Here is a 27239-nt window from a genome sequence, read left to right as displayed (position 1 = left end):
TTGGTTGACTCATGCTCGTTCACGAATTCTTGTCACCGTTGACTTGGGCCTCACCGGACTTTGGACCAACAAAAAATTGTGAAATATAGTATTTATTAACATGAAAATGACATCATTACATTTGTAATAAAAGTATTTTTAACAATGTTCTACATTTTTTAGCTGAACAATGTTCTACATTAATTGATGTATTAGTTAAAAAATATAATAAAAAGTTCGAGTACTTAAAGTCAACGGTCAGTCGGTGAAAAGCATTCCGAGATGAAAAAAAAAAGATATATATACCAAGTGGAGGACATGGAGATAAAGAAAGTTGAACCATATGAACAGTATACTGAACCAATAACAGTAGTTACAGCGCATCAAAGAAGACCAAGGTCAGCTTGTAACTTCCATAAGCCAAATACAACGCGTCTGTTCGGTGTAACCGGAGGTCCAGGTCGGCAACAGCTTCCCTTGGTGTCGATACGCACGCTTGATTGACGCGCGAACACGATCACAAAAGTCGTAGCAGCAAATACGTACGGTATTCGTCTTGTACGCGGCCTTTTCATGGTGTTGTTTACGTCGTCGAACATTCCCTCCCATGGACAGAGCGAATGGACAATCATAGCTTCGTTTGTTGGTTACGTACGTATTTGTTTCCAGCTAATTGCAGTTGACCCAGCAGCGCATCTTAGCTGCAGGTGCTGGTACGCACATGGACGTGATACGGTGGTGCACGTCTGGCAAAAAGTCCATGGTCATACATGCATCGCCTACGCGGTTGCGACCTCAGATGATACACCTATGATGGCCGTTCCAAGTGGCGCAATACCCAGAGTTCTTGCAACTTGCGATTGTCCACTTGCAATCATCGCCGACCCGCCAATAGGAGCAAAATTTGGTCAGCGAGGGCTCCCCCCACAACGAATATAAAACTTGACATCCTTAGTGAGCAGTGACAAACAATGGGAAAACAAAGGGCCGGTGGATATGAATTTGCGTGAATGTGCGAAATGGTCATGACATTAATTGCCCAGGGATCCGTGAAAAACTTTCGAGAAAATGGAAATGGGCCAGAATGCCAATGGAACCAGCAGTTTGGCAACCATACATATGCACGTATAATCTGGCCCGCAGTACAAAAGTTTTGACAGCCTTCGACTTCAAACAAAACAGTTCCGATTTTCATTTCCACCTTCAATCTGGAAGCTAAGATGAAGCAAGGACTCGTCGAAGAACTGGCATGGGTTGGTGTAGGCTGCTACATTGAATAAACCTAACACTGAGGAGCAACAGCATCCATTCATCCAAACTCCAAGACATGAACACAATACAAAACTTAAATGAATTGGCACCACCAAACAAACAAAAGGAATATCGACACCATCGCAAAAAGGAGAAAAAGAAATGTAGAATATTCATATTCCTTAGCTATGCTGCCTATGCAGAGTCAACCAGATTCAATATGGTAAATACAATCCTCAATTGACTGAAACTAATATCCTGGTCGCCCGAAGAAACACACGGGAAGAGATTGTGGACATGACGCATTTACCCAGATCACCTTCATTTGTCTCATGTGAAAGTCCGAACACAGCTCTTAAATCCTAGTTGACCGGCCACTTCCCTATGGAAAATATTCCTTGTATTTGACATCATCAAAATACCAAAACGACACCATACGACATAATGCATAAAAAAGGCCGATCTGCAACAAAAAGAAAATGTACGGTATCCAGTCATCTAAGTTTACATACTCCAATATTTAAAACTATCCGCAAAAAGGAAAGCTACGATATTCAGTCATCTATGTTTTACATAGTCCAAAATTTACATTTTATGACAGACCAGAAATAAAGGTGCACCTGTTCCAGGGTTTTCAAAAATCATGGAACAGCATGAGGGACTCATCATGTCTAGTGAGAGCTAGGATCAAAATGTTCTTTCTGATCCGAAGCTTGGTTTCATCCTTTGAACCCTGAAATGACAAGGTATTTAAGCATGTATGAGGTTCAGTTGCACATAGCAGTGTAAGCTAAGTACAGCTATTATGGTTATCTGGTGTCTGACTTTGCATCAAGAGCAATTAGTTCTCATTACAATGGTTTATACAACCTCTAGTACATTAACTATGATTCTTCAGTTACATGGCTCAATATCTGACATATACTTCACTTTTGTTCTCAATTACACTGGGAAGTTGAAAATTAAGGCAAATCAAGACAAACTTGGCAGGTACAGATGCTGACCGAAAACCATGGTAGCAAAATTGCCAAATCTACAGGATGCTATTCCATACCATATGTTCAATTTTTTTACCGGACATATGTGCAAATTTTGAATGTACTAACTGTAAATTGGTCTCCATCCATTGGAATAAGAATGTGCAACCAATTGTTACTTCCCACTTAATACACTATTAGCTGAACAGTTTTTTTTCAGAACAGTTTGTTCCCTATATGAGGACAAAGTAAATATTAATTTCGAACTAACTTATGTTACGTGCTGGAATTACTGTTCAATCGCGGCACTGTAGCGCTGTTAGATTGGTGAGCTATAGGGTTAGTTAGATTAGTTTGTTAGTTCGAATCAGATTCAGTTAGAGATAAGATTAGAGATCAGTTAGTTTAAATTATAACAAATTAGAGATAAGTTAGAGTTGGATTTGAAAGAGATCTTTGTAGGTCTATATAAGGCACACGGCTACCACCCTTTGTAATCAAGCAAAAGAAACCAATCTAGTTCTCAGTCATCTTCTTCTAAGTCTTCTCTAATATTCTGTCTCCCCAATCTATGATCTAATCTCTCCCCTAGTAGTCAACGCCGCCCGACTATCCTTCCGGCAGATGTTTATCCTAACATTTGATACCAAAGATGCCAGGTTCCGAATTCAGCAAGTTCTATTGCTCCAGTCGTGGAGGGATCTAAACTGCCATGGCCACCACCATAACACGAGGACGAGCTGTTTTGCAGGGAGGGGTCAAGTTGTCAGGTGCTGGAATTACTGTTCACGCACAGTACTGTGACGCATGATTAGATTGGTTAGCGATAGGGTTAGTTAGATTAATTTGTTAGTTTGAATTCGATTCAGTTAGAGATAAGATTAGAGATTGGTTAGTTTAAATCAGATAAGATTAGAGACAAGTTAGAGTTGGATGTAAATGAGGTCTTTGTATAAGTAGGGATGGTAACGGGTCGGATCAGGTTGAGGCTGGGTGGAGCAAAACCACACCCGACCCAAAACCCAACAGTCCCAACCCAACCTGAGCCCGAAATGGCAAACGAGCGAAATTTGGGACCCGCACCCGCACCCGCCGAGTGTCCGTCCGATCGGAGAGCCTCGCTGAGACACTAACCAAAGCTCGTCCCACTGTGACACAGAGGCGCCTGGCGGGGAGGCCAGGGAGGGGCGACCGGGCGGGGAGGCTGCCAGGCCAGGTGTGAGAGCGTTAGTGATGGGGAGGCTAGGCGGGGAAACCGGAAGGCCCGAGGTCAGGTTGATGGGCAAGTTTCGAGGGACCCGTGGGCACCCACGAGTGAAATTGAAAACCTGAACCCGACCCGGGCCATTTTGAGTACCCAACCTGCCAAACCCGTAGCTGAAAATATAGACCCGAACCCGGACCCATCGGGTGCAGAACCCGTGGGTACCCGCATCCACAGGTCCAATTGCCATTCCTATATATAAGGCACACGGTTGCCACCCTATGTAAACAAGCAAGAGAAACTAATCTAGTTCTCAGTCCCTTCTTCTAAGTCACTCCCGATATTTTATCTCTCCAATCTATGATCTAATCCAACCCCTCGCAGCCGACGCCGCCCGGCTATTCTCCCGGCGGATGTTTATCCTTACAACTTAAATGACTGCATAAGTGCTTATGGTCCTGCTCTGAAGTGTACTAATGGGCTTGCGTAGTAAAGCTGGTAAGCTACCTGCCATGCATTTAGGCTCTCACTGGAAGTTATGGTCACCACTCACGAATGTCCAATCCCAATAGTCCAAAGCCATGCTGTTATAACTAAACTATACATTTTCAGATTTTCCTCTAATAGAAGTTCAGATTTTATGCTAATTTGGAGATAGAACAATCAAATAAAGAGGAACACAAAACTCTGCCTACTCAAGGAGAATTAGAGAATATGAGGAATTAGTTGTCTTTGATTCTACAAAGAACAACGGGGATTGAAAAATATCAGCTACTCATACTCCTCTCAAACTATCATTTCCCGTCTTCTTTGCAGAATCAAACTCTACGACCAGAAGGAAAAAGTTAAAATCAACCAAATCTAATTTTTAGCTTAGCTCTTACTAAGAGCAGACTCAAGATACTGATTTTGAGAAAAGGTTGCAATAATATTTAGTTCGAATGAAATCATTAGCTTGCACAATCTGCTTGGTATTCATAACGTTGGAATCTCATTAATAAATATGCAAAAAAACAGGTTCTTTGCTCAGACCCTCTATACCAAACCCTAGCTCCGCCACTGCTTGTGATGAACAAATGAGAGGGACAGCCTGACCCCAACTATACAAGCTTAAGGAAATATGATTTAGTAAAGAAACATAAGATACACATTTGCAAAATGATTTAGCATGAATCTTTGATATATGCACTACAAACATATGAGGCACAATGGCACACAGCCACCAGTCCTGAGGTACATCTTGAAAAGTTTAAAGAGTAATATGCAGCAGCAAAACATAGTTCCTTAAACTGGCATAGATATGTTACTTGGGCTGCCAAACTTGAGAACTGCACATTTAGGTCCCTAAACTTGTATAAGCATCAAAGGTAAGTATAAACCCAAGACTTAATTAGCAACAACTAAGGCAATGGAACCATAATCTTGTGTAAGCTAGAGTTAGTGCAGCTAACTAAGAAATATCAAACGAAAAGTTGTAAAATTTACTAAATACGCATACGAAAGACACGAACATTCCATTGGTTGTACTTGATGATCATGTAGTCAAACAACAATTCTGATTAGCCAATGCATTATATCATCTCCAATTACCATTTTCCAATTAAAATTTCGACATTCCTTGACGTGTTTATTAATTCAGGGATCTAAACACGTAATTCTCAGGTTTATGCACCCAAATGACATAAACATGCAATGCAAGTCTTGGAACCTGCTGTACTTTACTCTAAATTAAATAATATAACCTTAAGCAAGGCAAGTTACTGCAAGGAAACTATTGTAATTGTGAAGGATCATTGGTAACTAACCTCGAGTAGAAGTCCAGCGATGTAATTGACCATTTGGCGCAAGTTCAAGGCAGCATGATAAAGATGATCGATGAACTGTTCCCGAACTGTATTTTTCACTCTCCACACAAAAAACGGTGTGTTTCCTGTTCCTGCTGCAGAAAGGACTCTCTGCAAAAGTAATTGACTTGTTGTCAGCAGCAGCACATTTTTGTTGCATCTATTTAACATACAAAACAATATGCGTACAAATATTTAAGTAACTAGTAGTCTACTACATAAGTGATAAGTGTAACTGTTCAGCGATTATCTTCACTGCTAAATCCAAGAACAGAGTGGTCAATTCTTTGGCTTAGTCTGTCAATCAAGTAGAAATATTCTGACAGTTCTGCTCCAGGAAAATAGAAGTTGAAGTTGCCACATATATCATATCTCTATCTGGCAATATTGCAGAAGAACTAGGTATTGATGGTAAATTTGCCATGGGCTGACATGTTTGGAAAAGGAATAACTTCTTTGTAACCTACTATATTTCATTTAGAGCAAAACAAAAGCACAAAACAGTGATAATAGAAGCATCTAGCTTTTTCCTACTTCCAGCCTGTAAGATTCAGCATTAACAGTTGGGCTGAATCACTTTCAAATAAACTATTGGTTATGCATTGCTGGTTCTTTTGCTCATTAATTAGCTAAATATAGTTGCTAGCATAATACATTTAGTTCCAAGTTCCAACATTATAAATGCAATGTTCCAAGTTCAATGTTTTCTTGATGTTACCAACTTACTAGACTACAAGTCTTGGTGTAGATTAAGAAATTTAAGGATTTGAGCACTATTCACAGAAGTGAGCACCAGTGGAGAAGCAACGGCTACTCCATGGGGCTCATACTTCAGAGCTGCAGCACTTGGTACTCAGACCCCGGCTCGAGGCATTTTCTCTACCCCTTCCAGCCCTGGAAAAGCAGGGTCACCTTGTGTCCTTAAACCGATAACCATAAACCATCTTTCGACTAACCTAGGCTCCTCCGCCCCTTCTTACCAACAAATATGGAAAAAAAGGGGCGTACCCAGAGTTCAAAGCTCCCACACATTATGGGGTCTAGCCAAGGGAATTTCTAGGCAGCCTTTTTTTTTTTTTGGCAAGGAGACTGATTTGAACCATCCATTGTGCAACGCTTGTGTGCATTGTGCAGTGGGATCTGGGATGTGTTCTACGCCATTTTTAAATTTGAATGTAGACTAAGGTGTGGAAAACATCCAGATGCACAATGGATGGTGTAGTTATGGGGTGCATGTACCACTAGGGGGCACTGAACTCATTCCCAACACAATATATCATAACACATTTCCAAGGATGGTAAAGTCGTCTGTATGGTTCAGAAATATAGAAAAACATCAAACTAGATAGGTCAATAAATGGTTCAATGAACATAGAAAACAAAGTGGTTATCAGCTTATCTTCACTCTAAACTACTCATTATATTTCACAAAATTTGTCCGCAACAGCCATTCAAAAAAGACCAAGGAGACGCTAACTCTAAGAAAAAGTTGATGACAAATGCCCTATTAAATGACATACTAAACCACTTAAGCTCTTTCACATCATTAAAGTAGGGATAGGGAGTGGAAATATTGCAATTAATACACCGTTGTTTTCCTCAATGGAAAAATATTTTGAAGCGGCGACTCCAAAGTAAAGGAACATATAATGTAAAAAGGTGGAGTAGACAAAGCTTGTCTAAGCAACAAATGCTACATCTCTGTTGAATTTATGCAACAAACCTCTGAATCTATGTATTCGTCCTTCCAAAGTCTGTATAAAGTTCCATGAGCAATCTGCTTGTCAAGAATCGTCGCGTCAGTAATCTGCAAGTTGAGATGGAAGACCAGCATTATGCACTGTAGTTCTAACAGGAAATCATTTTGTATAGTGAAGATAAAAACACGAGCACAACAGCATGTAATGAAGATCAAAGAACAACAGAGGCATAAAGTGATGTAGTGAAAACATACGGAAGAGTGGATTACTAAAATTTCCTAAGTGTAGAAGATTACTTACTTCATCTGTCTCAACTGGACAGCCTTGTTTGATCAATAACCTAAAGATTATGTAAGCTTCTTGCCCGTATTTCTTTTTCACAAGAGACTCTATCTATGATACACAAAGAAGAGGAAGCAATATGGATGTGATTAAAGAATATTTGTGTACCCTTAAAAGAATAAAGGATGAAACAGTAAAGGAATCATGTACCTCATCATTTCGACATGTCTCAACAAATTTGCTTAAATCTACAAAGAGCATTGCAATGGTTTAGCAAGAGTCTTACAAAAATAACTTTGTAATATCAAGGCTGACATAGTGAAAATCCAAATTTAAAATTACATCAGTGTTCAAGAAAGGCAAATAGCTTATTAAGTCATAACCACCGGGATCAGGACCAGCAATCTCGCAATCTAGGTAATTTGGAGAGTAGGTTTAAGGTTGTTTCTACCACATAATGATACAGAACTGATGCATTTCGTGGGATAGGAAACAAATCAGTTAACCATACTCAAGTTCATAACCAGAGAATTCCTGCATACTGTGATACAACAGTCCAGTCTCCAGTTTATCAAGTGCAACAAAATAATTGATATGAAACGAATGCATCGGGCTTATGCATAGTAATAAACAACTCTTACCGAATGTGAATTCTTCTGGGTTCTCACTGGTAGAAATACACTCTAAATCCTTCAAGACTTTTGTTACCTGATCCAGTGTCATTGATGTGCCTCCTTCCTTTTGTCCTAGTCTCTCCAAAATACCATGTATTGGTGATGTCACTGCAACATTGGGAACTTCATTGCTAAAATACAATTTAAACTTGATCAACAAGAAGCAGTGCTTGCATGCACGATCTTTTTTCCTCTAAGGATAATATAATAGTTGAAATAAGGTATATTGGTTTTTGCCCCAAGTATCAGCGATAAAATCCTGGGTAATTACTTCTTAAACTAAATCCATCTAACATCAATGAAGTGTCCTGATACAATAGTGAATTAATACCTGGTACCTCTTAGACATTCTGCTGGTACTGCTTTTGCAGATTATTATTGTGTATTTGTGTAGATGTGGAATTAATAATTCCGGGCATGTTACATTTGTTCTCACCTCTTATATCCCTTTCTTATCCCTTTTTTTTTTTTTTTTGCTTCAAATGGAAAAGAGGGCAAAAATGGTATAATTAGCACATAAGTAAGAAATGATAAACTTAGGGAGTCTGAGGAAAGACGAAACAACACAATTTTAACGAAGGGTACATGCCAGTGCAGGACTAAACTATTACTCCCTTCATTTCAAAATAGTTTATCAGTTTATTGGGATTCATCATTTCAGAATAGTTATCTAAGAAACAGTATCAACATTGTAGTTATTGATGTTTGTCAATCATCCACCTGTGCTATTAATGATGCGAAAATTGCTGAGTGGCCTGTTTATGCCTTTGTGGTCTTTGCACATAGGTAGTTGGACAAGTATTTTGAAATGGATGAAGTGTATGACATGCTACAAGTGTCTGGTTCATAGAAGACCATTGCAAACAGATAAACACAAAATTATTAGCTTAATGTACAACTAGCACATTCTGGTTGACTATAGAAAAAGGAGTAATTTTTGACAATTTCTTCATGAACTCTTATGAAGTTTCCTAACTAAAGCCAGCACAGCTCAGCAGTCAGCACCATGAGGCAAGACCAAAACTGATGCACATTCAGAACAGGGATATAGGTTAAAAAATAGTTGTGTTCATAAAATATATAGGAAGGTAATGTAATAACAACAAAGCGATATTTCAGGATGTAATACTGAGAATATTTGAGCTACTGTTATTGGGTGTTACCAGATTTGTTGTGATTGTCTGTTACATTCGCCTCAAAAAATGCTTCCCATATAGAATGTGTGCCAAGCTTCAGCTTTGCTTTCTTTCGTTCTGCACAAAACTTCAATACAAGAAGAAAAACTAAGCAGAAGGCATTAACAAAGTCCAAGGTTATGCTTCCCTCAGCTCACCCCATGCATGTATAGACAAATAAATAAAAAATGTGATGTTAACATTTATCTTCTTTTGTAGCGGAGCTGTTTGGAGGAGTTTTTTCTTTAAGAACCAAATACAATATGAAGGATTTTTCTCCTTCAACTTAACTTTTTTACAAGGAAAACAGATGTATGGTGCAAGTACATAGTAACACAGTGCCACAGATGATAAGCATCTGTGATATGTTTTTATAGTTTCTAGAGAAGCACAATTCAACTTACCTACTTCCTTTTGGTACTGTAATCTTCCATAGTTTTGCTCTGTTCTTTATTCTATTTATTGTATAATTTTCTGGTAAAAAGAAATTGTATTGTACTGACATTATGTAGAATAGATTGGCTAGCATCTAGCCAGACTATTCTGCTTCAAGAAGTCCCATTTGCAAACAAGGAAAAGTATGGAAACACGAATGTGCAGAAAAAAATGGAGACATGCACCTACGTAAATATGTTATATAAAGTAATGCTATGAGTATATAAGCACACCTTCTTCTTTAGACAGAATATGAATTTCTCAAAATTTGCACGCCAAAGTACTTCATTCTCTGCCACAATTGAATGTTCTTCATCTGCTTCTAAGGCTTCATGTTTCCGCTGAGAAATAATAAGTATGTAATTAGCAAATGAAAAGAGCAGCATATTTCATATATACATTCAAATAAGGTATTCTTACACAAAAAAATATGGTATAAATAATAACTAAAAAGGAAAACATCAAGCCCTCAACTAGGTGAACCATAATGATTATGTGACTAAAATATATCAGAACAGGAGAAATATTCCAACTCACATAAAAGGGAAACATCTGTCCCAAAACTTGATGGACTCTAATTAAATAATTAGAACTACACACCATTAAATGTGTTTATCTAGAACATATCTATACCTTAATTTGGTGGATGCTCAGTAGGACTAAGTAAGTTAACCTACACCACTAAATGTGTTATCTTGCACATATTTAAGCTCAAAAGACAAGAAAGAGATTTGGATAACAAAAATAAAACTCATTTGGATGTCTGAGTCTAATTAAAGTTTCGACATTTTACAAGTCTATGATCATCTAGACCATGCGGTGCAAATGTGTGGGCCAATTGGTCTTGGTCATTAACAAATAACCTTGCATGCCACTTTGCTTTTTTCTAGTTTAACCAAAGGACGGCCTAAACAGCATACACCCTTTCTTTTGCAATAGCATGAAGCCACCAAGTCACAATACCTTACCACCAGCAACAACATTATTATTTGCATTCGATGACCCTTCCATGAAGTATGGGATCTCAGAAAATCTCTCGGCATCAGATAGAGCTGCATTACAGACAACTTTCTGCTCAAGTGAAAGAACCTTCTCAACAGTCTGTTCCAAAGATACATTTGTCAGCTCACCCAGCCAATCATCATATACACGACATATAACCAAGAGAAAGGACAGTAATACATTAAAGCATCATGATCTCAATATTAGAAAAAGAAAAGCCAGTTTAATATGGCGAATGTAGTTAAGGGCAAGATACACTTCCATCAACAGCCCAGCATCAAAACAAAAAGTGGAATTCCTTAACCACTGAGCTAACAAATTTGTTTTGAACAAATTAACCCTTTTGCTATGTGTAGGCGATCTAGTTATAAATACTAAAGTAATCAAAGCCTAGTCAATTTTTACAATCTCGGCATACATTATCAGATTCCTTTTTTTTTTTAAAAAGGTCTGTTTTACAATACATGTCCAAATAAACGATACCCACAAAGAAAGGAGGCAGCAAATTTAAGAGCATTCAATGACATCGGATCATGCATGCCCCTATTAAATGCCATAACACAGCTACCCAATCTTCTCTTTTACAGTAATATAACAGGGATACAGGGTATTGCAATGACTACACTCTTGCTTTCTCAATGGACTTACTTTGTGAAATAACACATTCCAGGAAAATAGAATATTATTGTGAAACAAAGGGAGTATAAAATCAGAACAGACTACAGAGTAGGTTAGTATATGACCACAACTCTAAAAACTATGCAAATCAATACCTATAATGGCCAATAAGGAATAAATGCTTTACTTACTTTAGAAGCTCGTTTCCTGGAGGATGTAGGTTGTTCATCTACAAGTGGATCGAAAAAAGGTTCAGATTTTGGGCAACGTTCCACATAATGCGCATATACAAGTTTGTTGAAGTTCTTTCGTATTTCTTCCCTTGCTGGTAGGAGGTTTCCTGAAACATGTAATGACCTATTACTAGGAGAATAAACTTGAATAAAAGTCATGGCCACCGGAAAAGGTCAGAGTTTTTGAGAAGAACAGAAAACAAACATTCTCATAAAAAGAACAAAGGATGGTTTAATAACTACTTCAATACAAGGACATACCTTCTGCTACTTTAGAGATAGTTCGCTCCACAAGTTGATCAAATGTTAGCCTACCATTCTGAAGTAATCCTTCGAGAAGAGCTTCTGACTGCAAGTTGCATAACATAAGGTCATCAGAAGGTTAACGGTAACTAAAATATGTTGGACCCAAAGTTAAAACAATTTCTTCTTTCTGATTGATAATTAACTGAAATGAATGATAGTTTTGGCGGCAGAAGTAGCATATTGACTATAGAGGATATATGATATATAAGTTAAAACCATGTCCGTTGTTTCTCTTATCAACTATCACAAACCAATAATTGTTAGCATAAGTAACAAATTGCAAAGGAGCATAATCAATTAAATCAGAAAAATAGGATGGGGATCATAACTTGCTTTTTTGAACTGTAAAGTTAATCAATCAAGTTGAACATCAATGATCAATACGGTAACTTGCATGCTGTCTACCACTTGTCATAACTCATAACAACAGACTTAGGATACAAATACAACATTGGGCTAATAATTTTTACATATTCAAGCTTGACGAGTAGGGACATGAAACGTAATAGTTCACATCCCATGAAAAAAGAGGGTTTAGCAGTGAGAACAAGATGAGTTGTTTGCTCTCTGAAGTAGTGAAAAGAATATGTTCAGCATTGCTAGCTTGATCATGCAGAATGCCAAACTCTAGGTAGAAAGCATTAGCTACTCGCTAGTCTCCAAACAGCAAGTGCTGTTTGAAACATCAAAATGCATCAGTGTCACTGCCATCTAGGAGCATAAACTACCCAGGACACCAAATCTGATTAGTTGTGCACACTCCTGGGTTGTTTAGCATGTTCAGAATAGCACTCAGAAATATCAACTGGCTCATGCCACGACTCTGGACATTAATCGAGGTAAAATGCATCTACCAAACAAGAATTAGAACCACATTCACCGCCCTCTGACTCCACACTGAATTCAACATTTAGAGAACTGTGGCAATTAATTATATCAGTTTCGACTTTTAGAATGTAGCAACATAAACAAAAAGCCTAAAACCAAAGTCCAGTAAGAGACCTCTGGAACATCCGCACGGATGACAGAAAGGAACTTTGAGAAGCGCAGCCGGTGAAGGACGTTGTTGAATAAGGCCAAGTAGAGCGTCGCCGTCTTATTGCCGCCCCCTGCAAACTCCCAATAGTGGCGTCAGATCCTGATAGGGCATGAAATCAGATCTTAAGAGTAGGAGTTTCGCGTAACGGCTTGCCTCTGGGGGTCGAGAAGGCCTGGACGCAGCTGTGCTGGATGAGGACGAGGAGGGAGTTCTTCACCTGCCCCGGCGAGAGCTCGAGGCGGCGGACGATATCCTGCAGCGACAGCGCGCCGTGGCGCAGGAGGCAGCCGCACACCTTCTGCGAGAGGGGAATGGATCGTGTGGGCCGTGTTAGGGCGTCGCATTTGCGCGCGCGCACGGCGAGCGTGCGAGGAATGGCGGGAGGGTAGGGGGAGGAGACGGAGGGCTTACTGATACGAGGGGGCCGAAGTGGTCGGAGATGATGCCGACGGCTAGGAGGATGCCGTGCTTCGACGCCATGGTCGGTCGCCGGCGGCGATAAGGGAGGCGCTCTGGGGCTTTGGCTGCGAGTGGCGGTGGTGGGCTCGCCGCGCCTAAACCCTCGGGGGCGGGGACGATGGGGTTGGGGAATTGATGCGATGGACGGCCAGGATCGGGCGCGCCTTGGAGGGCCGGCGATTGAGCAGAGGATCGCCGCCGTATCGCACGCTGTTCAGCTTAGATGACGTAAGCCGTACGCTTTTCCTATTGTTGTGTCGCTGGCTTGTGGACCTAGGATCCAATTGTGCTTACCATGGCAGATGGGTTTTTTCTCGTCGGTGTCCTTTATTTTTTTACTGTTGTGCATAAAAAACAATCTGTAAATTGTCAAGATAGGAAAGAGTAACCCAGAAGCAAGCAACTTTACATTGGACTCTTTCATCTACATCAATATTCTCGCGCGGCATATATTTTCCTCCTATTTTCTACTTCCTCTATTTAAAAATACAAGACGTATTTTATTTCAAAAAATTATTCTCTTATACTATATTATCGATTGCTATCAAATCAATATCATATTAAAAACACTTTAAAATACAAATCTATTAAAACAAATTTTATATATTAAGTACATATATAATTTGACTAAATTTTTTTTCAACGGAGGAAGTATACGACGACTATTTGGGTTCTTGACTCAAGTCAGAGAAGTAGAGGACGTGGATCCATCAGACAATCATCACTGTTTGGTCCCCAAACTGACACGAACTTGTTTCAGCCGTCTCTCCCTTTCATATCGGTAATCAACGGAGTAGCCATTGCAACGCTGCTTGCTACTTCCACCACACAATCTTTGGCAGAATGGATCATCATTCTTCACCTCTTCAATCTCCAAATAAAGATCAGTAAAGTGCTGCATGCATCTGAATAGCTTTTCACCAGCAGACTATATCGAACACTGACAGAGGAAACCGACAGAGCTAGTACTGTTCTTCCTCAAATGAAGCAGTAGTATGCAGTCCGCCATGATCTGATGGCTGGACCGCAACTAACCATGTCGGCCCCGACCTATCATTCCTATCCAGAAACTAGTTCGTCTTCGCCTGTTTGTTTACGCATGGACCTGGCCCCGTCCAAACAACGAGAGAAAAGCACCAGCATCACAGACAACGTCAAGAAGAAAAAGGAAAGAAAAAAAGGAGGCTTTCCCTATCTCTCACCGTCCCTGTTCTCTTTCTTAATCCCTCCGTTAAACAAGCAGACGTAGAGACAGCACGAAACCTCCCGGACCATTTGGTCTGCTTCCAAGAAACCTTCATCAACCGCACCCGCTGTTAAAGACCACGCGCGACCCGGAGCCAGCCGGGCAAGCAAGGAAGCAAGCATGCTGGAGCTTCTGCTGGTCGGGTGCAGCAGCGTGGTGGTGCTCCTCCACGGCGCCACCCTCTTCCTCCGCGCGCTCTTGGCGCCGCGCCACGCCGTCGCGCGCCCCATCAGGTGCGTACCGCGCGCGCCGTGCCCGTGCGCCCCCCCCCCCCCCCCCCGCGCCGCGCGAGCCGGTTGATCTCGCGCTCTCGTGCCGCGTCACGTGAATTTCCCTCCCCTCCTCTCCCCCTTTCGCGTGTGGTTTTTCACACGAGCCGTCCTCTTGTTCTTGACGCGTGCAGCTTCCTCGGGTTCGTTGCCTGACCGACCGGCGCCACGGATACCGCGGACCGAGCGAGCGAGAGGGCCGGCCGGAGCGCGGAGATCGTCGGTCGTCTCGTGATCGATCATTGCCAGTTGCAGTTGTAACTATGAAAGGCGTCACCTCGTTATTAGTGAGAAGCAAGAAAATGATGTGGCTAGCTCGGTCGTGGAATCCATCCTGGCGCGTTACGTTGTGAACTATGAGTAGTTGAGTACATGCATCTGTAAACAGTCCAGTTCACACCTACCGCACCCTTCAATTTGCATGCCCTGTGCGTAATGTAAACGATATTCTGGATGGAGATTGGAGAGTCTCGTGGTGCATTTGCACGACTTGCGCGACTGACGACGGATCGATATGTGTGATTGGCGAATCCGTCCGAGGCCAGTCAGAGCCAGAGCATAGGTGGTCTTCTTCTCCATGGCTTGCGACCTTTCGATTTGGCACGGGTGACCACCGACCCCTCGCCATGACTTTTTCAGAAGAACCGGTGGAGGGCCGCTGTTCGGCACCGCCGTCCCGCGGCGAAAGTTGCTTGGCAACAATAAACAAAGCAATTAAGTCCACCAAGCAGCCGGTGGATTGGATTTAATCAGTGAGCACTGAGCAGCAGCGACTGAACGTGATGGCGACTACTCCCACCAGTGCACCTCAGCTGCTACCGTGTTACGTTGGCAGGCTGGTTTTGCAGCTTAATTTGTTGCGTCTTTAGGCTACCGGCCGCCGACTGCCGGCTGGTACGCCACTCTTTTATTCAGCGGTAGTCCGACTCCCACTGATAATCATACGCGCAAGTAAGGTCGGAACGAACAGATTCAAATTGGTGTTCTCACACAAATTGCAGTTGAGTGATCAAAAGAGATTGAACACATCTAGCGCCCTTTTTCCGTGAACAGAAAGGTACGCTAGGCCGCTAGGTGCTCAATACTAAAAATGTTCCTTTTACTATGAATTCCTTCGAAATGTAGTACTAAAATGTTTGGCAAACAACCGAACAAGGCGCGCTAGTTGTATTTCATATCTTTTCTGTAACGCCCGTTCTCCATATGCTAACCGTCTTCACGATCCTCACCTCCCTCCCTCTGATATATGGGCTCCACCGTCATCCCTAGCCTTCCACCCTCGTGTAATTGTAAAATCTTCTCAGACCTCTTTGCACTCCACCGTGTTCAAGCTCCCAAATTTCGTCGGATTTTCCTCCACCAGAGAGTCCTCGCGTCGTCGTTGTGCCACTCTAGCCTCCCTTAACGTCGCCCGAGCTCACGACATCGTTTGCCATCCTTATATGGTCATCGTCCGTCTTTCGTCGTTGAGGTTCCACCACCGTATGGAGCTCCAAAGGTCGCCAAAGCTCACCGTTGAAGCTCCGTTGTCGTCGAGCCTCCTCGATCTTCCCTAACGTCCGTAACCACATCAAACAAAGTCTCAATCACCCCTGCTTCCTCTTTTGCCGCTCACCGTCATCAACTGAGTCGCGTAACCCGTCTTCGCTCTTCAACGATCAACCACCGCAGAAGTTGTCGCCGTTGAACAACTGGAGCCAAGGTAGCCCCACCCTCCCACCGTTCGATCTTTTATGCGCGGCTAGAATTAGACGATCGCATACCCGTTCACGTGATTAGATCAGATTCGCAAGATGCAAGATCAACATGCGTGATTTAAATAGATGTAGCCCAGTCACCCTGCCACTGTGCCACATCATCGCGCTACATCGCCGTTTTGTCCAACGTGGCGAGTCCACATCAGCACCACGTGTCGACACGTCTCGCCCATGTGTTGGACACGTCAACCACCAAGTCTAGTCAGCGTGCTGACGTCACAATTAGGGTTTTATAATTAAAATTTGTTTGTTAATTTTTAATTAGGTAACTTTGTAATTAGATAGCTAGATTTTTCTATTTTAAAAAATACTATCAATTATTATTTTTACATTAAAGCCCTTAGCCTTTTCTAATTTTATATTTACACCCCTAGACTTACTGTTTTGTTACAAATAATCTCTAACTTTGTTGTTTTTACATCAATACCCTGATTAATTGATTTTTTACTTTTAGCCCCTTGTAGTTTTATTTATTTACATATAAGGCTATGACCTTTTATATTTACATATAAGGCTAATTTTAACAAAGGGTTCATAATATTTTACAGAAAGACCCCTGTAGCTTGAAACCCTTATAACTTTTCTGTTATAGTTCCGCTTTAGACGATTCTTACGCTCACGCGATCGTAGTGACATGTGCTTTCTGTTAGTAAGCTTATCTTAGCCTTTTGATATGGTTTGATATACTGTTTTTAGTTGTTTGTGTTTACTTGTTTCTAGTGTTTGTGAATGCAATAGGAGATGAGCAGTGTGTGAGCTTAGAAGAGCAGACTTTCAATATTTATGAGCAACGAACTGTTAAAGGCAAATGTCCTTAATCGCATTGATCTCATTGTAGGAAAGTGTGTCCTCTATTTGTTTAATTGCATGCTTGTCAGTATGAATACTATGTTTACAGTTTACCAGTACTTTCTAGATTATCCTTGTCACATGTGTTGGAGTTGGGGTGTCATAGATAGACTTACGTAGCTCCGTTGTCTTGGATATATGTATGTTACTTAATAACCTGATTAACTATCTATGTAACATGAACCGAATTATGTAATCTTTTGTAGCAATATGGATCATAGTGATCTAAGCAGGTTGGGTAATGTGCGAGTACCTGCTTTAGATCATAAGGACTGGTTTGTGAAGTATATAACTTGGCTCGATAGTACAACCACAAGGCTAATATAGGTACGATTTGGCTGAATAATTAGTTGTTCGTCTAACTATGTACACACCAGTTGGCTGTTGAGTGGCACAAGAGGGAGCTCTGCAGTGGATGGAATCTCTGTTAGTGGCAAAACCTTAGTGAGTGTATATAGATTAGAAGACGCTTTGTAAAGTCCTTGTAGTGAGATCCCGGTTCTACACCCCGGAAGTGTGAAACAACACAAGAATCATGACTTATGGGTAAAATTGCACAATCTCTGCAGGGAAATAAAATTGATTAATCAGTCATGCTCACGATCAAAAGAGCAGCTTAGACTTCTTCATGATCAGTGAGAAGCTTGGATGATGGTTTTAGGTATTCGGGTGGTGGTGACCCGATGAGTTGGTAGTTAGGTAAGGAATACCTTGTGAATTTGGTAGTCAGATGGAATCCGATAAGCTGTATCTTTTAAAGTCTTGTTGTCACACATAGTAAATATGTTTTCTTAAGTCCCAAGTTAGAATGTCTTAGTTGTAGTAAACTAAAGTCAATCATTTATTGTCTTAAACCCTCATGTCATACTTTTTTACACTTACTGAGTGTTTCATGTACTCACACTTGTATACATAAATAATGTTGCTTAGTCGATGAAGATTTTGGAGACTTCATAGAGGATGACGTGTTATAGAGTGTGTTCTTCGTTGATTGCCAGTGAAGTTACCTAGAAAATTGAAGACTATATTTATTGTTCACTATATCACTATGGGTATGTAACTTGATTCTAATATATATATATATATATATTCGGTTTAATGTTAAAATCGAGTGTGGCATTTTAATTACTTTCTTCAGTTTCAAGAGCTGGTGCACAAAGCATCTGAAATTTTGCCAGTACTACTTCCAGGGATGAGACGAGAGCAACAACTCCGACAATTACAACTCCCGGCAGGTTCATCAGCGACATCCCACTGATACAAAAACCTACAGATATACCGGTACTACTTGTTTAGTAATTATTAGTTGATGACATTTCCGAGTTGCCACCCCACTCAACTTATTGTCTTCGTTAGTTTATCGCTGATAAAGAAGACTAGCTAGCATCTATTAGTACTCGTCAAACATGCAACAGCTACGACCATTTCCATAAACATTTAGACAAGAAGCTCGAGCACGCATAACCGAACATGGATCCATCATATCCAGCCATGCTTTGGTTAGTTTGGGATTATATATATACTTTGAATTAGCTGTTCCAGTACCAACTTGCCGCGCATTTTCCTCCCCGAATCTCGATAGTTGAAACGGTATGCCATCTCCTGTGATTGGGAGATTCAGTGAAATGGTATGCCATCTCCTGTGATTGGGAGATTCAGATATATCAATGTATCTGCGTAACTCCATAGTGCTTCAAAATAATTTGAACGACTGCGTCTCTTATATGTGAGCTGCACCTACTAGTTACTACTTGACTTGCTTGATATTTCAATTATTGTAAATTGGTCTCGATTATTCTTAAGGGAATATTACTTGGGACGTGTTTGTATATGGCCATTGACGAAGTCCAAGCTGTGTAATCATCACCTAGGACCCTCGTATTTGTATAAAGCTAGCCATAGAAGAAGAGAGGCCTTCGGAAGAGCCTATCAGAGACACATACAGAGCTCCAATTGATCACCGCGACGATGAAGGTCAGGATTTAGAATTGCATTTATATATCATTTGTATGTTCTTAATTCGATCTTCCCTTCCATGTGAACTTTTATTGGTTAATCATTCGCTGTTGCCCTGCGTCAGATAGTGCTTCAAGTGGCCATCACATGCGAGAAGTGCAAAACCTGCGTCCTGGGGCTCACCTCAGAAGTTCAAGGTGTTGTCTTTCTTCCTAGCGATGTCCAGTCTCTGTCTGCAAGTATTTTTCTCGGTCATTTCGCCACCATTTGTGTGATGATATACCAGGGATCAAGTCACTGACGTTCGACGAGGAGAAGTCCACGTTGACGGTGGTGGGGGACGTGGACGTGGTGGTGGTCGTGGAGAAGCTGCGCAAGAAGAAGCACCCGGCGAAGGTGATCTCGGTGACAGACGAGAAGAAGGAGGCTGAGGAGAAGAAGAAGAAGGACGAGGAAGCGAAGAAGAAGAAGGAAGCAGAGGAGAAGAAGAAGAAGGAGGAGGAGGAGGAGAAGAAGAAGAAGTGCGCCCAACTGTGCCCCCCGCCGTGTCAGCCGTGTCAGCCGTGCCCGCCGTGCCCGCCGTGCCCCAAGCTGTTCCCTCAGCCGTGCCAGCCGTACTACATCGCCGTCGACGACCAACCCGGCCCCTGCACCATCGTCTGAGAAGAAGATGATCATGGCGACCAGCAGCCATGTATGCAATTTACTGCTGCTGCTGCTGAAAAGCCACGCTTCCAGGAATTCCAGTTTCAAGTCTAAACCTCGATTGGTTTAATTGAATGAAAAGATGCTTTGAGAAATATTCAGTCGAATGATCAGAAATAAGATGCTTCTCACAAGAAATTCCAAGTTAAGCAAGAATGATAGGCATTGGACTTTTTTCTCGACAAGTTGCGGATGTAAATCAGTTGCTTAATCAATGCATGTAAGTACAGCTTGAACGCGCTGTACTTACGTGAACTGATTAAGTTGAATAAAATTTTCCAATTTGTCACGGAAATGACTCAAGAATTTCACTATGTGCATAGTCTTCCTTTAGAAACTATTTGTGCAAAATCTGAACGGGAAGCCACCTACTACTACTAACGTATTGTACAAACACGATGATTTTCTTGGCAAGCATGAGTTAGTATGGCTGATTACACAACGAGGGAGCTGCGTCTGTTTATGTGTCCTTTGTGATGGCAAGGGATTGCGAGACTTTACTTTGGGTGTGCAAGTCAGAGTTAAGACTTGTACACAAATATAGTCCATCATAATGTGTACGTAGCTAGCCGTATATTCAAGTGTTCCCACTGAGTAAAATAAATGACTTGTATTTTTTTATATTTTGCCAATAATTATGTAATTTTGCGTAATTTACTATAAGAAATTTGAGTCTAACATGTGCTCGTCTGTTTGAGATAAACAATTCATCCTGCAGCAGTTTGAGCTAGTGTATATATGTTTCTATATCTTGCTCAAGAATAAATACTATTAATGCTTTTAGAAAAATAATAAATGCTAATATACAAATACAGCCCGTGATGGCTGGATAGAACATTCGGCCATTCCACCGAGTACACAAAATAGTAGCTATTTTTTAACAGCAATAATTTATTTGGGGGAGAATCTGGCTAAAGGTGATAAGGAGAGGAGAGACTCTTAGAGGTATTCCCTCGAGTCATAAATACATATTGTCTTAAAAAATATTAGATTAAAATTATAAAAATTTAACTAATAATAGCTTTTAAAATATTTACTTAAAAATCTTAAAATCATGTTTATAGATTTGTCTTGAAAAATATTTTTATAATATAAAATTTTTAATAAATTTTATAAATATATTTTAATAAAAAATAATAATCAAAACTATACATTAAAGACTGTATTTTATCAAAATGACATGTATTTATGAATAGAAGATAAATCAGTACTGCATTTCAAAGAAAAGAAGAACATAATAGTACAACATAATCAAGTGCATGATTTGGCCGGCGACTGTACGTGTCCTTTTGGTGTCGCTCAAGGGCGTGGCAGCTCACGTCCTCGCCTGCTAAAATCCACTTTAACTCATCTTAGAGAGAAAAAAAGAGAGCACTTTACTCACTTACTCTTTCACAGGACATTGAGCGGCAATGGCTCCCCCTTGCGGCGATGCTGCGATGACAGCCGACTTAACTAGCCTGTGCATTCACGAGGGTGCTAGGCTCCCTTTGCTCCCCTGACGGTACTAACCATCCTGACCCGCACTTCTGATTCGTCCACCAAATCTTTGTGTTACCCTTCAAGTGAGGGTTTCTCTTTTGTTTTTTTTTCTCGAATATATAGAAAAGTTACGCGTCATTGTATTAAGAAGAAAAGTGACACAGTTTATAAGGGAAATCGAACCCAAAAACCTTAACAGGTACAATAATACAACCCACGAAGCCCAACTCACACGCAAAACAAAGAAAGAAATCCAAAACCCCCTAACAATTGGACGACTGAGGCTTAGCAACATACAACCCGCCAAACACACAGAGAAGGCCCAAACGGCACACTTGATCAACCAAACAGAACCCACACTAAACAATGCTACCCAACAAGCAACCTTGCCCAGTTAGCACCTCGACCAGAACAACCTAACAACTCAAATGGCAGAGCCCTGCTCACACGCTTGACCACCAAACCAGAAGCTAAGACGGGGTCTTGGGACGTCAAAGCACAACCACAGATGCGAAGCGCCGAAAGGTGACGGGAAGTCTGGCCGAACATGAGAACGAAGGGGTCAGACCACAATGGATGGAGGTGCGCCCTGTGAATAGTGCTGCCAGATGTAAAACAGAACACAGAGGGATTCTCCAAAATGACACCTTTAGGAAGGAAGCGGTAATGGAATCGTTGTCGCTCGTTCAGCAAGTTAAACAGGGTTTTCACCTGAAGAAATATCAGGGGAAGCTTTGACACGGCGCCTCCAGGGAGGTAATGACGCTCGCAGGCGTCACCACCGTCGGCAATGGCATAGAGCCAGCCAGAGGTTTCGCCCATAATTCCCCCTACCACGGTACAAACCAATGATCTCAGAGGCTCGATAGGTCAACCATACCATACACCTGCAAGGGTAGAACAACGACACTCAGCACAAAAGCACGAGGCCCAGGCGATGCCACCAGCAAGAGGCGAACAGGGGCAAAACCCCAGCCCGCAACAGCGTATGGCAAGACTACAAGGCAGCGCCAATGTCGTCTTCAACAACGGTAGGCCACCACATGGCGCACCGAGGGCCACAGACAGCCCATCCGGGGGCACTGGCGGCAGCCACCAGCCAAAAGGAGAGCTGGCTAGCCTATAGCCAGCCGGCCCCAACACGCTGTGCCATGGCTGGTCGGAGGCCCGGTCGGGACCAGTAGTAGCCCGACCGCAAGCAGAGCCGGGAGACATGGCGCGCCACCATGTGGATCCGGCAGGGAAGCAATAGATCCGGCAAACAACATCGCGGATTCGACTAGAGCAAGTAGCCACATGGCGGAGCCGGCGGAAGGAAGGGAGACACATGACAGGGGCGGCTGGAGCAAGCAGCCACGTGGCGGAGTCGACCAGAGGAAGGGCGACACATGACTGGGAAGTAGTAGATCCACCGCACAGAAGGGGAGATCCGGCGGGGACCAGCACGTGATGGCTCCTAGGGGGAGGGAGGAGGAGGAAAGGAAGGGGAGGAGGGGGTGGGACGGTCACGGCTTGGCGCCGCCCTCGGCCAGTGGTGGCGACAGCGGCCGAGCCAAGGCCAATGGAGGAGGAAGCTGAGGGCGGAGGTGCGTCGCCCTCGAGGCCAGTGGAGACAACGCGAGGGAGAGAGGGAGGTTTCGTCGAGTGCCTATTTTTTTGGGTTTGTTGATACAGCATCGACGGCAGTGCGACCGAGAGGGCGAAGGAGGAGGGTGATAAGAAAAAGAAGGCGAAGGTCGGGACGTAGCGGATCACCGGGTGGGGGCTCCGCGAGTACAACAAAATAGGTGGGACGGTGTGCCTTGCTGAAAGCTCGAGTTTTTACTCTTAAATTGTGCGTTGGCATGAGTTGATCATGTGTATAACTTGGCTAGTGATGGCGTTGTTGAGGTAGTTGTATGATGCGACAGGAACCGGTTCAGACTGTAACTTTGTGTTCTTCATAGAGGGCGTTTGAGTGTTATCTTGAGCAGTAGGGAGAGAACCGATGGGGCACAATTTTTTTCCTGGTCTTACTAGAGTGACGTTTTTCATTTTTTTTGGGGGGGCATAATATATAATTTATCAGGTGGGGATGCTCTCCACCGTTACCAAAAAAAAAAATCCTGGTGAATGTTGCTTTGTTTACCCTTTGACTGAATCATACTTCCTTTGATCCCAAATATAAGTCCACAACTACATCGACACGGTCTCCAATATAACACTTTGATTAGTAATATAGAAATATATCATTTTAAATATAAAGAGTTATATATTTTGAAAGTATTTTTCATGATGACTCTGGTAACATCAATCTTATGTTATCAATTTATATGTTTTTTTAGAAATTGATGATCAAAGCTAAAAAAGTTTGACTTAGGACAATCTTAAATTGACTTATATTAGGGATCAGAGGTAATAGAAAGCAAGGTTTAGGCTAGAAAATGTTGGGTGTCATGTAACTGAATGAGGTACTCCTCCTGTGGGTTTCGATCCGAAAGATAGACATTTTTTGTTAGTTTGACATTGTTTATATTACCTGAAAATACTATTTCTTAGTGCGATGCCACGGTGGCATTTGGAGCACGCTATGTTGGGTGATGCGGGCATCCTTTTGTGCACATGTTGAATATACAACATTCTTCATCACCAACCACAGTTACCCTTTTGGTTTACAGTTTACACGGGTTTTATGACGTAAGAGGCAGCGTAATGGAAAAATTGTAAGGTTTAAAATGTGAAATAGAGATGTTTTATATTTAACCCTTGTAGTATATGTTTTCCTTTCATGATGTAAACTTAGTTGCCGACCTGGTACTGTGGTTTAATCAGCATTTGGCTTGACTTTGCAGTTTCTAAGAAAGTTGAGACCAAAGGAAGAGCAACATATAATGAGGTATTCTCGTTACGTGTATCCCTCAAACCCATAGACCATGATCCATAATGGAGGCTATCTCTAGGACATTTATGCAGGTTATGGTGACATGATTCTACTTCGTATTGTTTCTTATGAACTCCATAGAAGCTCACGAGAGCTTGGGAGGCATCCTAAATGACCAATATAAAGTACATTGGTAGTTTGGTACAATATTGTTTTTTCTTGATACATAACATGGCTTCTACAGATTTTGGCCTGGAATTTAATTTTATTTCCTTCCCCCTTTTTGGGTTGTAAGCTTCCTCATCTAGTTACTGCCAATTCCAGGTTGCAGATGAAATTTTTATGGAGGTTAAGTCCATGACACTTAATGGTCAAGAGGTTAGTTAATATTTCATTCTTACAAAATTGGACTGCCCGTGCGCTTTCCAAAAAAATGCTGATATAAAAGAAAACTTTTCTTTGTAGTTCGATGAGAAGAATATTAGGCGGAGAGTGTATGATGCTTTCAATGTGCTAATCGCACTTCGTGTTATTGCAAAAGACAAAAAGGAGATAAAGTGGATGGGCCTTTCTAATTACAGACATGAAAAGATAAAGAAGCTGGAGGTCAGTATGTGTGCTTAGGTAGATGAACAACAACTGAACACGATTATGACGCGATTGCTGCCATGTTCTATTTCAAAGGAAGCTCGTAAAGAACTCATCACCAGGATAAAGAACAAGAATAAACTTCTACGGGAAATTGAAAAACAGGTAAGTTGTTACAACTCTAGCATAACTGTTCATTTCTTTTATAATATGTAGCTTACTGCTAAATAGCTGTTGGAGTTATTATTGCCTGATGATTCTTTCTTCTCTATTTCAAGTTTCATGACCTCCAGAATATCAAGTTACGCAAGCAGGTACTACGGAGGTCAGCATGAGAGTGCCAATGGTATCCACCTTATATTCTTTTTTTACAACCGGATCCCCTTCCTGAGCCTACATTAGAGACCTTAAATGCGGGTGCACATCCGGAGGTCGAACTCCGGACCTATAAGATCGCGCCCGTGCGCCTTGCTAGCGAGCGGTTTGCTCGCATGCATCTGCCTTCCATTCTTACTGGTCAAGGTATTTTTCTTTGATCTGCAACTGTGGAAAATAGTTACAGTCCAGTTACTTGCAACTCAGCTATAACATCTAGCAGTACCTAGATTGACCTTGTGCGTATTTCAAATATTCAATCAACTATGGTTGACTTAGATGGACTATTTGTTGCTCAATGAACATTCCTGTGCATGTGGCGCTAAGGCCCCACCAGCTATCTACTTGGAATTGCATATCATAACAAGTGCTAGTGAGTAGTCACTACTTTAGATATTACAAATAGCCCAATGTCTTGCTAGGAATATCTTACGATGTAACATAATAATATACTAATCTTGGCGTAACAAAAGTTGTAACTTGTAAAGAAAAGAAACATGTACAAGTGATTCATATGATGCTGATAGGAGGTGTCAGGGATCATCGTGGGTACTCTAGTAACTGGTAACATTTATCTTTTAGCAGACATCCAGAAAAGCAAGGATTGAAATTGAGATTTCAGAAGACTCAAAGTTTGTGCGTCTCGACTTCAATGGGTATCTCTGTTTGCAACTACTTGCCTTCCAGATTGATTTTGTCTGCAGATTAGCTGGTCTGGCTCCTAACCAAATGTCTTCAACTCCCTTGTCAGTACACCATTCACCTTGCATGATGATGTCTCAATCCTTGATGGGATCACCCGAAACAGCGTAAAGACTGGAGTCGCCATTCTTCATTAGAGGCCCAAGAACCTGATAAATTCAATTGGAAGTGACAAAACTGGTACAACCAGTTTGGCAGTTCTCTTGCACAGCTATGTATATTGATATATAATATGAAAACTTGACCTAGTCTCTAGGCCAGCCTCTCAGGTTTATGAAGTTTTGACCTGCAAATTTTGCCTCTTTTTTGTACCTAGAGGGTTAGTAGGTCTGAGACAGATTAATCTTATATATGACGCTGTGTGTAAACTCAATAATATTTCCAATTCGAAAGCTTGTGTACAAGCTTTCTTGATCATCATGGTGTTTTGCTGCAGTGAATGTGCGGGTCTCACTTTAACGCCCCATTTCGAACGCATGGGTTTCATAGGAAGTTCGCAGCAATGCCTCCTGTCTGAGCAGCCTCGTGACTTTTGAGTCCTCTGGGTAGATTGTTTGTTTCAGGATCCAGATTTTTGTTTGAACTAGGAAACATTCTTGTTAATCTATCCATTTCCCTTCCATTTAACTGGAACACAATCAACGGACACATAAATGGTTCCGGCCATATTCAGATTTCAGAACGCATAATCAAAACGTTATTTGATATTTATCCATCTCGTCTCTCTTTATATGTTTAGTATGGATGATGATAGACTTCATAAGAACTATACCGGTACTGTTCTTATGGCAATTTCTTTGGCTGAGAAGCTCCTATTGATTGATGTCATTGCTGAAACTTTCACGAGCTGGAGAGCAGCGGAGAGAATCGTTAACTAAGTTAAGGTACTAGAGGTGGTGATGGGAACCGGTCGTTGCCGGAATCTTCCCCGCTGGTTGGCCGGAGGTTGAGGGCATGAGGCTCTGGATGAAGGTGAGGTTCACGAGCTGGTTCCGAATAACCTGCCGGAAGGGAGGGCCACCGCGGAGACCATCAGCAGCAAGACTGGTGTTGCTGCAGCCTGCAGGTGACCCCCTACCAGCAATCTACAGCGCACCGAATCCGAAGAAGCTAGGAGCATTTTGATAAAAATGTTACCCAATTGAATCAACTAAATGTGAAACCATCCCATAGGAAGCTTTCTAGTAGTACTTACAGCATTCAGCAAAGAACCAACGTCTTGGACGGCCTCACATTTTTCCTTTGTACCAAAGAGATATTTGTGACAAATAT

At 41.7% G+C, this 27239-nt stretch overlaps 3 protein-coding genes across 7 annotated transcripts; 2 read left to right on the top strand and 1 right to left on the bottom strand.

Moving 5' to 3' along the window:
* Positions 1-1307: 1307 nt before the first annotated feature.
* LOC133908477 (uncharacterized) lies at positions 1308-13404 on the bottom strand. Of its 2 annotated transcripts, XM_062350519.1 has the most exons (15): positions 13131-13398; positions 12873-13017; positions 12683-12789; positions 11636-11723; positions 11333-11481; positions 10485-10622; positions 9755-9862; positions 9075-9174; positions 7879-8019; positions 7448-7485; positions 7256-7348; positions 6979-7062; positions 5217-5366; positions 1851-1963; positions 1308-1693 (listed from the first exon to the last, which is right to left on the bottom strand). In XM_062350519.1, the coding sequence occupies exons 1-14, from the start codon at positions 13197-13199 to the stop codon at positions 1865-1867; spliced, it is 1509 nt and encodes a 502-aa protein (XP_062206503.1). In that variant the 5' UTR covers positions 13200-13398; the 3' UTR covers positions 1308-1693; positions 1851-1864. The 2 variants fall into 2 exon arrangements, with proteins under 2 accessions (XP_062206503.1, XP_062206504.1); XM_062350520.1 differs by lacking the exon at positions 1851-1963 and having other exon boundaries at positions 13131-13404.
* A 952-nt stretch (positions 13405-14356) lies between these two features.
* LOC133908476 (heavy metal-associated isoprenylated plant protein 2-like) lies at positions 14357-20297 on the top strand. Of its 4 annotated transcripts, none has more exons than XM_062350517.1 (5): positions 18291-18351; positions 18438-18580; positions 19171-19273; positions 19380-19452; positions 19542-20297. In XM_062350517.1, the coding sequence occupies exons 3-5, from the start codon at positions 19268-19270 to the stop codon at positions 19916-19918; spliced, it is 456 nt and encodes a 151-aa protein (XP_062206501.1). In that variant the 5' UTR covers positions 18291-18351; positions 18438-18580; positions 19171-19267; the 3' UTR covers positions 19919-20297. The 4 variants fall into 4 exon arrangements, with proteins under 4 accessions (XP_062206499.1, XP_062206501.1, XP_062206498.1 ...); XM_062350518.1 differs by having other exon boundaries at positions 18330-18351; positions 18438-18534; XM_062350515.1 differs by lacking the exon at positions 18291-18351 and adding an exon at positions 14357-14657 and having other exon boundaries at positions 18438-19273.
* A 2706-nt stretch (positions 20298-23003) lies between these two features.
* LOC133905910 (transcription factor-like protein DPB) lies at positions 23004-25403 on the top strand. Its single transcript, XM_062347716.1, has 5 exons — positions 23004-23028; positions 24598-24680; positions 24768-24908; positions 24987-25055; positions 25169-25403. The coding sequence occupies exons 1-5, from the start codon at positions 23004-23006 to the stop codon at positions 25223-25225; spliced, it is 375 nt and encodes a 124-aa protein (XP_062203700.1). The 3' UTR covers positions 25226-25403.
* Positions 25404-27239: the final 1836 nt, after the last annotated feature.

Source organism: Phragmites australis, chromosome 2 (genome assembly GCF_958298935.1).
Source record: "Phragmites australis chromosome 2, lpPhrAust1.1, whole genome shotgun sequence".
In the NCBI taxonomy this organism is placed as follows: Eukaryota; Viridiplantae; Streptophyta; class Magnoliopsida; order Poales; family Poaceae; genus Phragmites; species Phragmites australis.
The sequence above is the reverse complement of the archived record's forward strand: the minus strand, read 5'-3'. Positions and strand labels throughout refer to the sequence as shown.

Coding starts and splice junctions, on each gene's coding strand:
- LOC133908477 (XM_062350519.1), bottom strand. CDS start 13,199: ATGGCGTCGAAGCACGGCATCCTCCTAGCCGTCGGCATCATCTCCGAC. Junction 5,367..6,978: donor ACGAATACATAGATTCAGAG/GTTTGTTGCATA, acceptor TTACTTTTGCAG/AGAGTCCTTTCTGCAGCAGG. Junction 1,964..5,216: donor TCGCTGGACTTCTACTCGAG/GTTAGTTACCAA, acceptor TTGTCATTTCAG/GGTTCAAAGGATGAAACCAA.
- LOC133908476 (XM_062350515.1), top strand. Junction 19,453..19,541: donor GCTCACCTCAGAAGTTCAAG/GTGTTGTCTTTC, acceptor ATGATATACCAG/GGATCAAGTCACTGACGTTC.
- LOC133905910 (XM_062347716.1), top strand. CDS start 23,004: ATGGAGGAGGAAGCTGAGGGCGGAG. Junction 23,029..24,597: donor GGAGGAAGCTGAGGGCGGAG/GTGCGTCGCCCT, acceptor TTGGGTTGTAAG/CTTCCTCATCTAGTTACTGC. Junction 24,681..24,767: donor TGACACTTAATGGTCAAGAG/GTTAGTTAATAT, acceptor TTTTCTTTGTAG/TTCGATGAGAAGAATATTAG.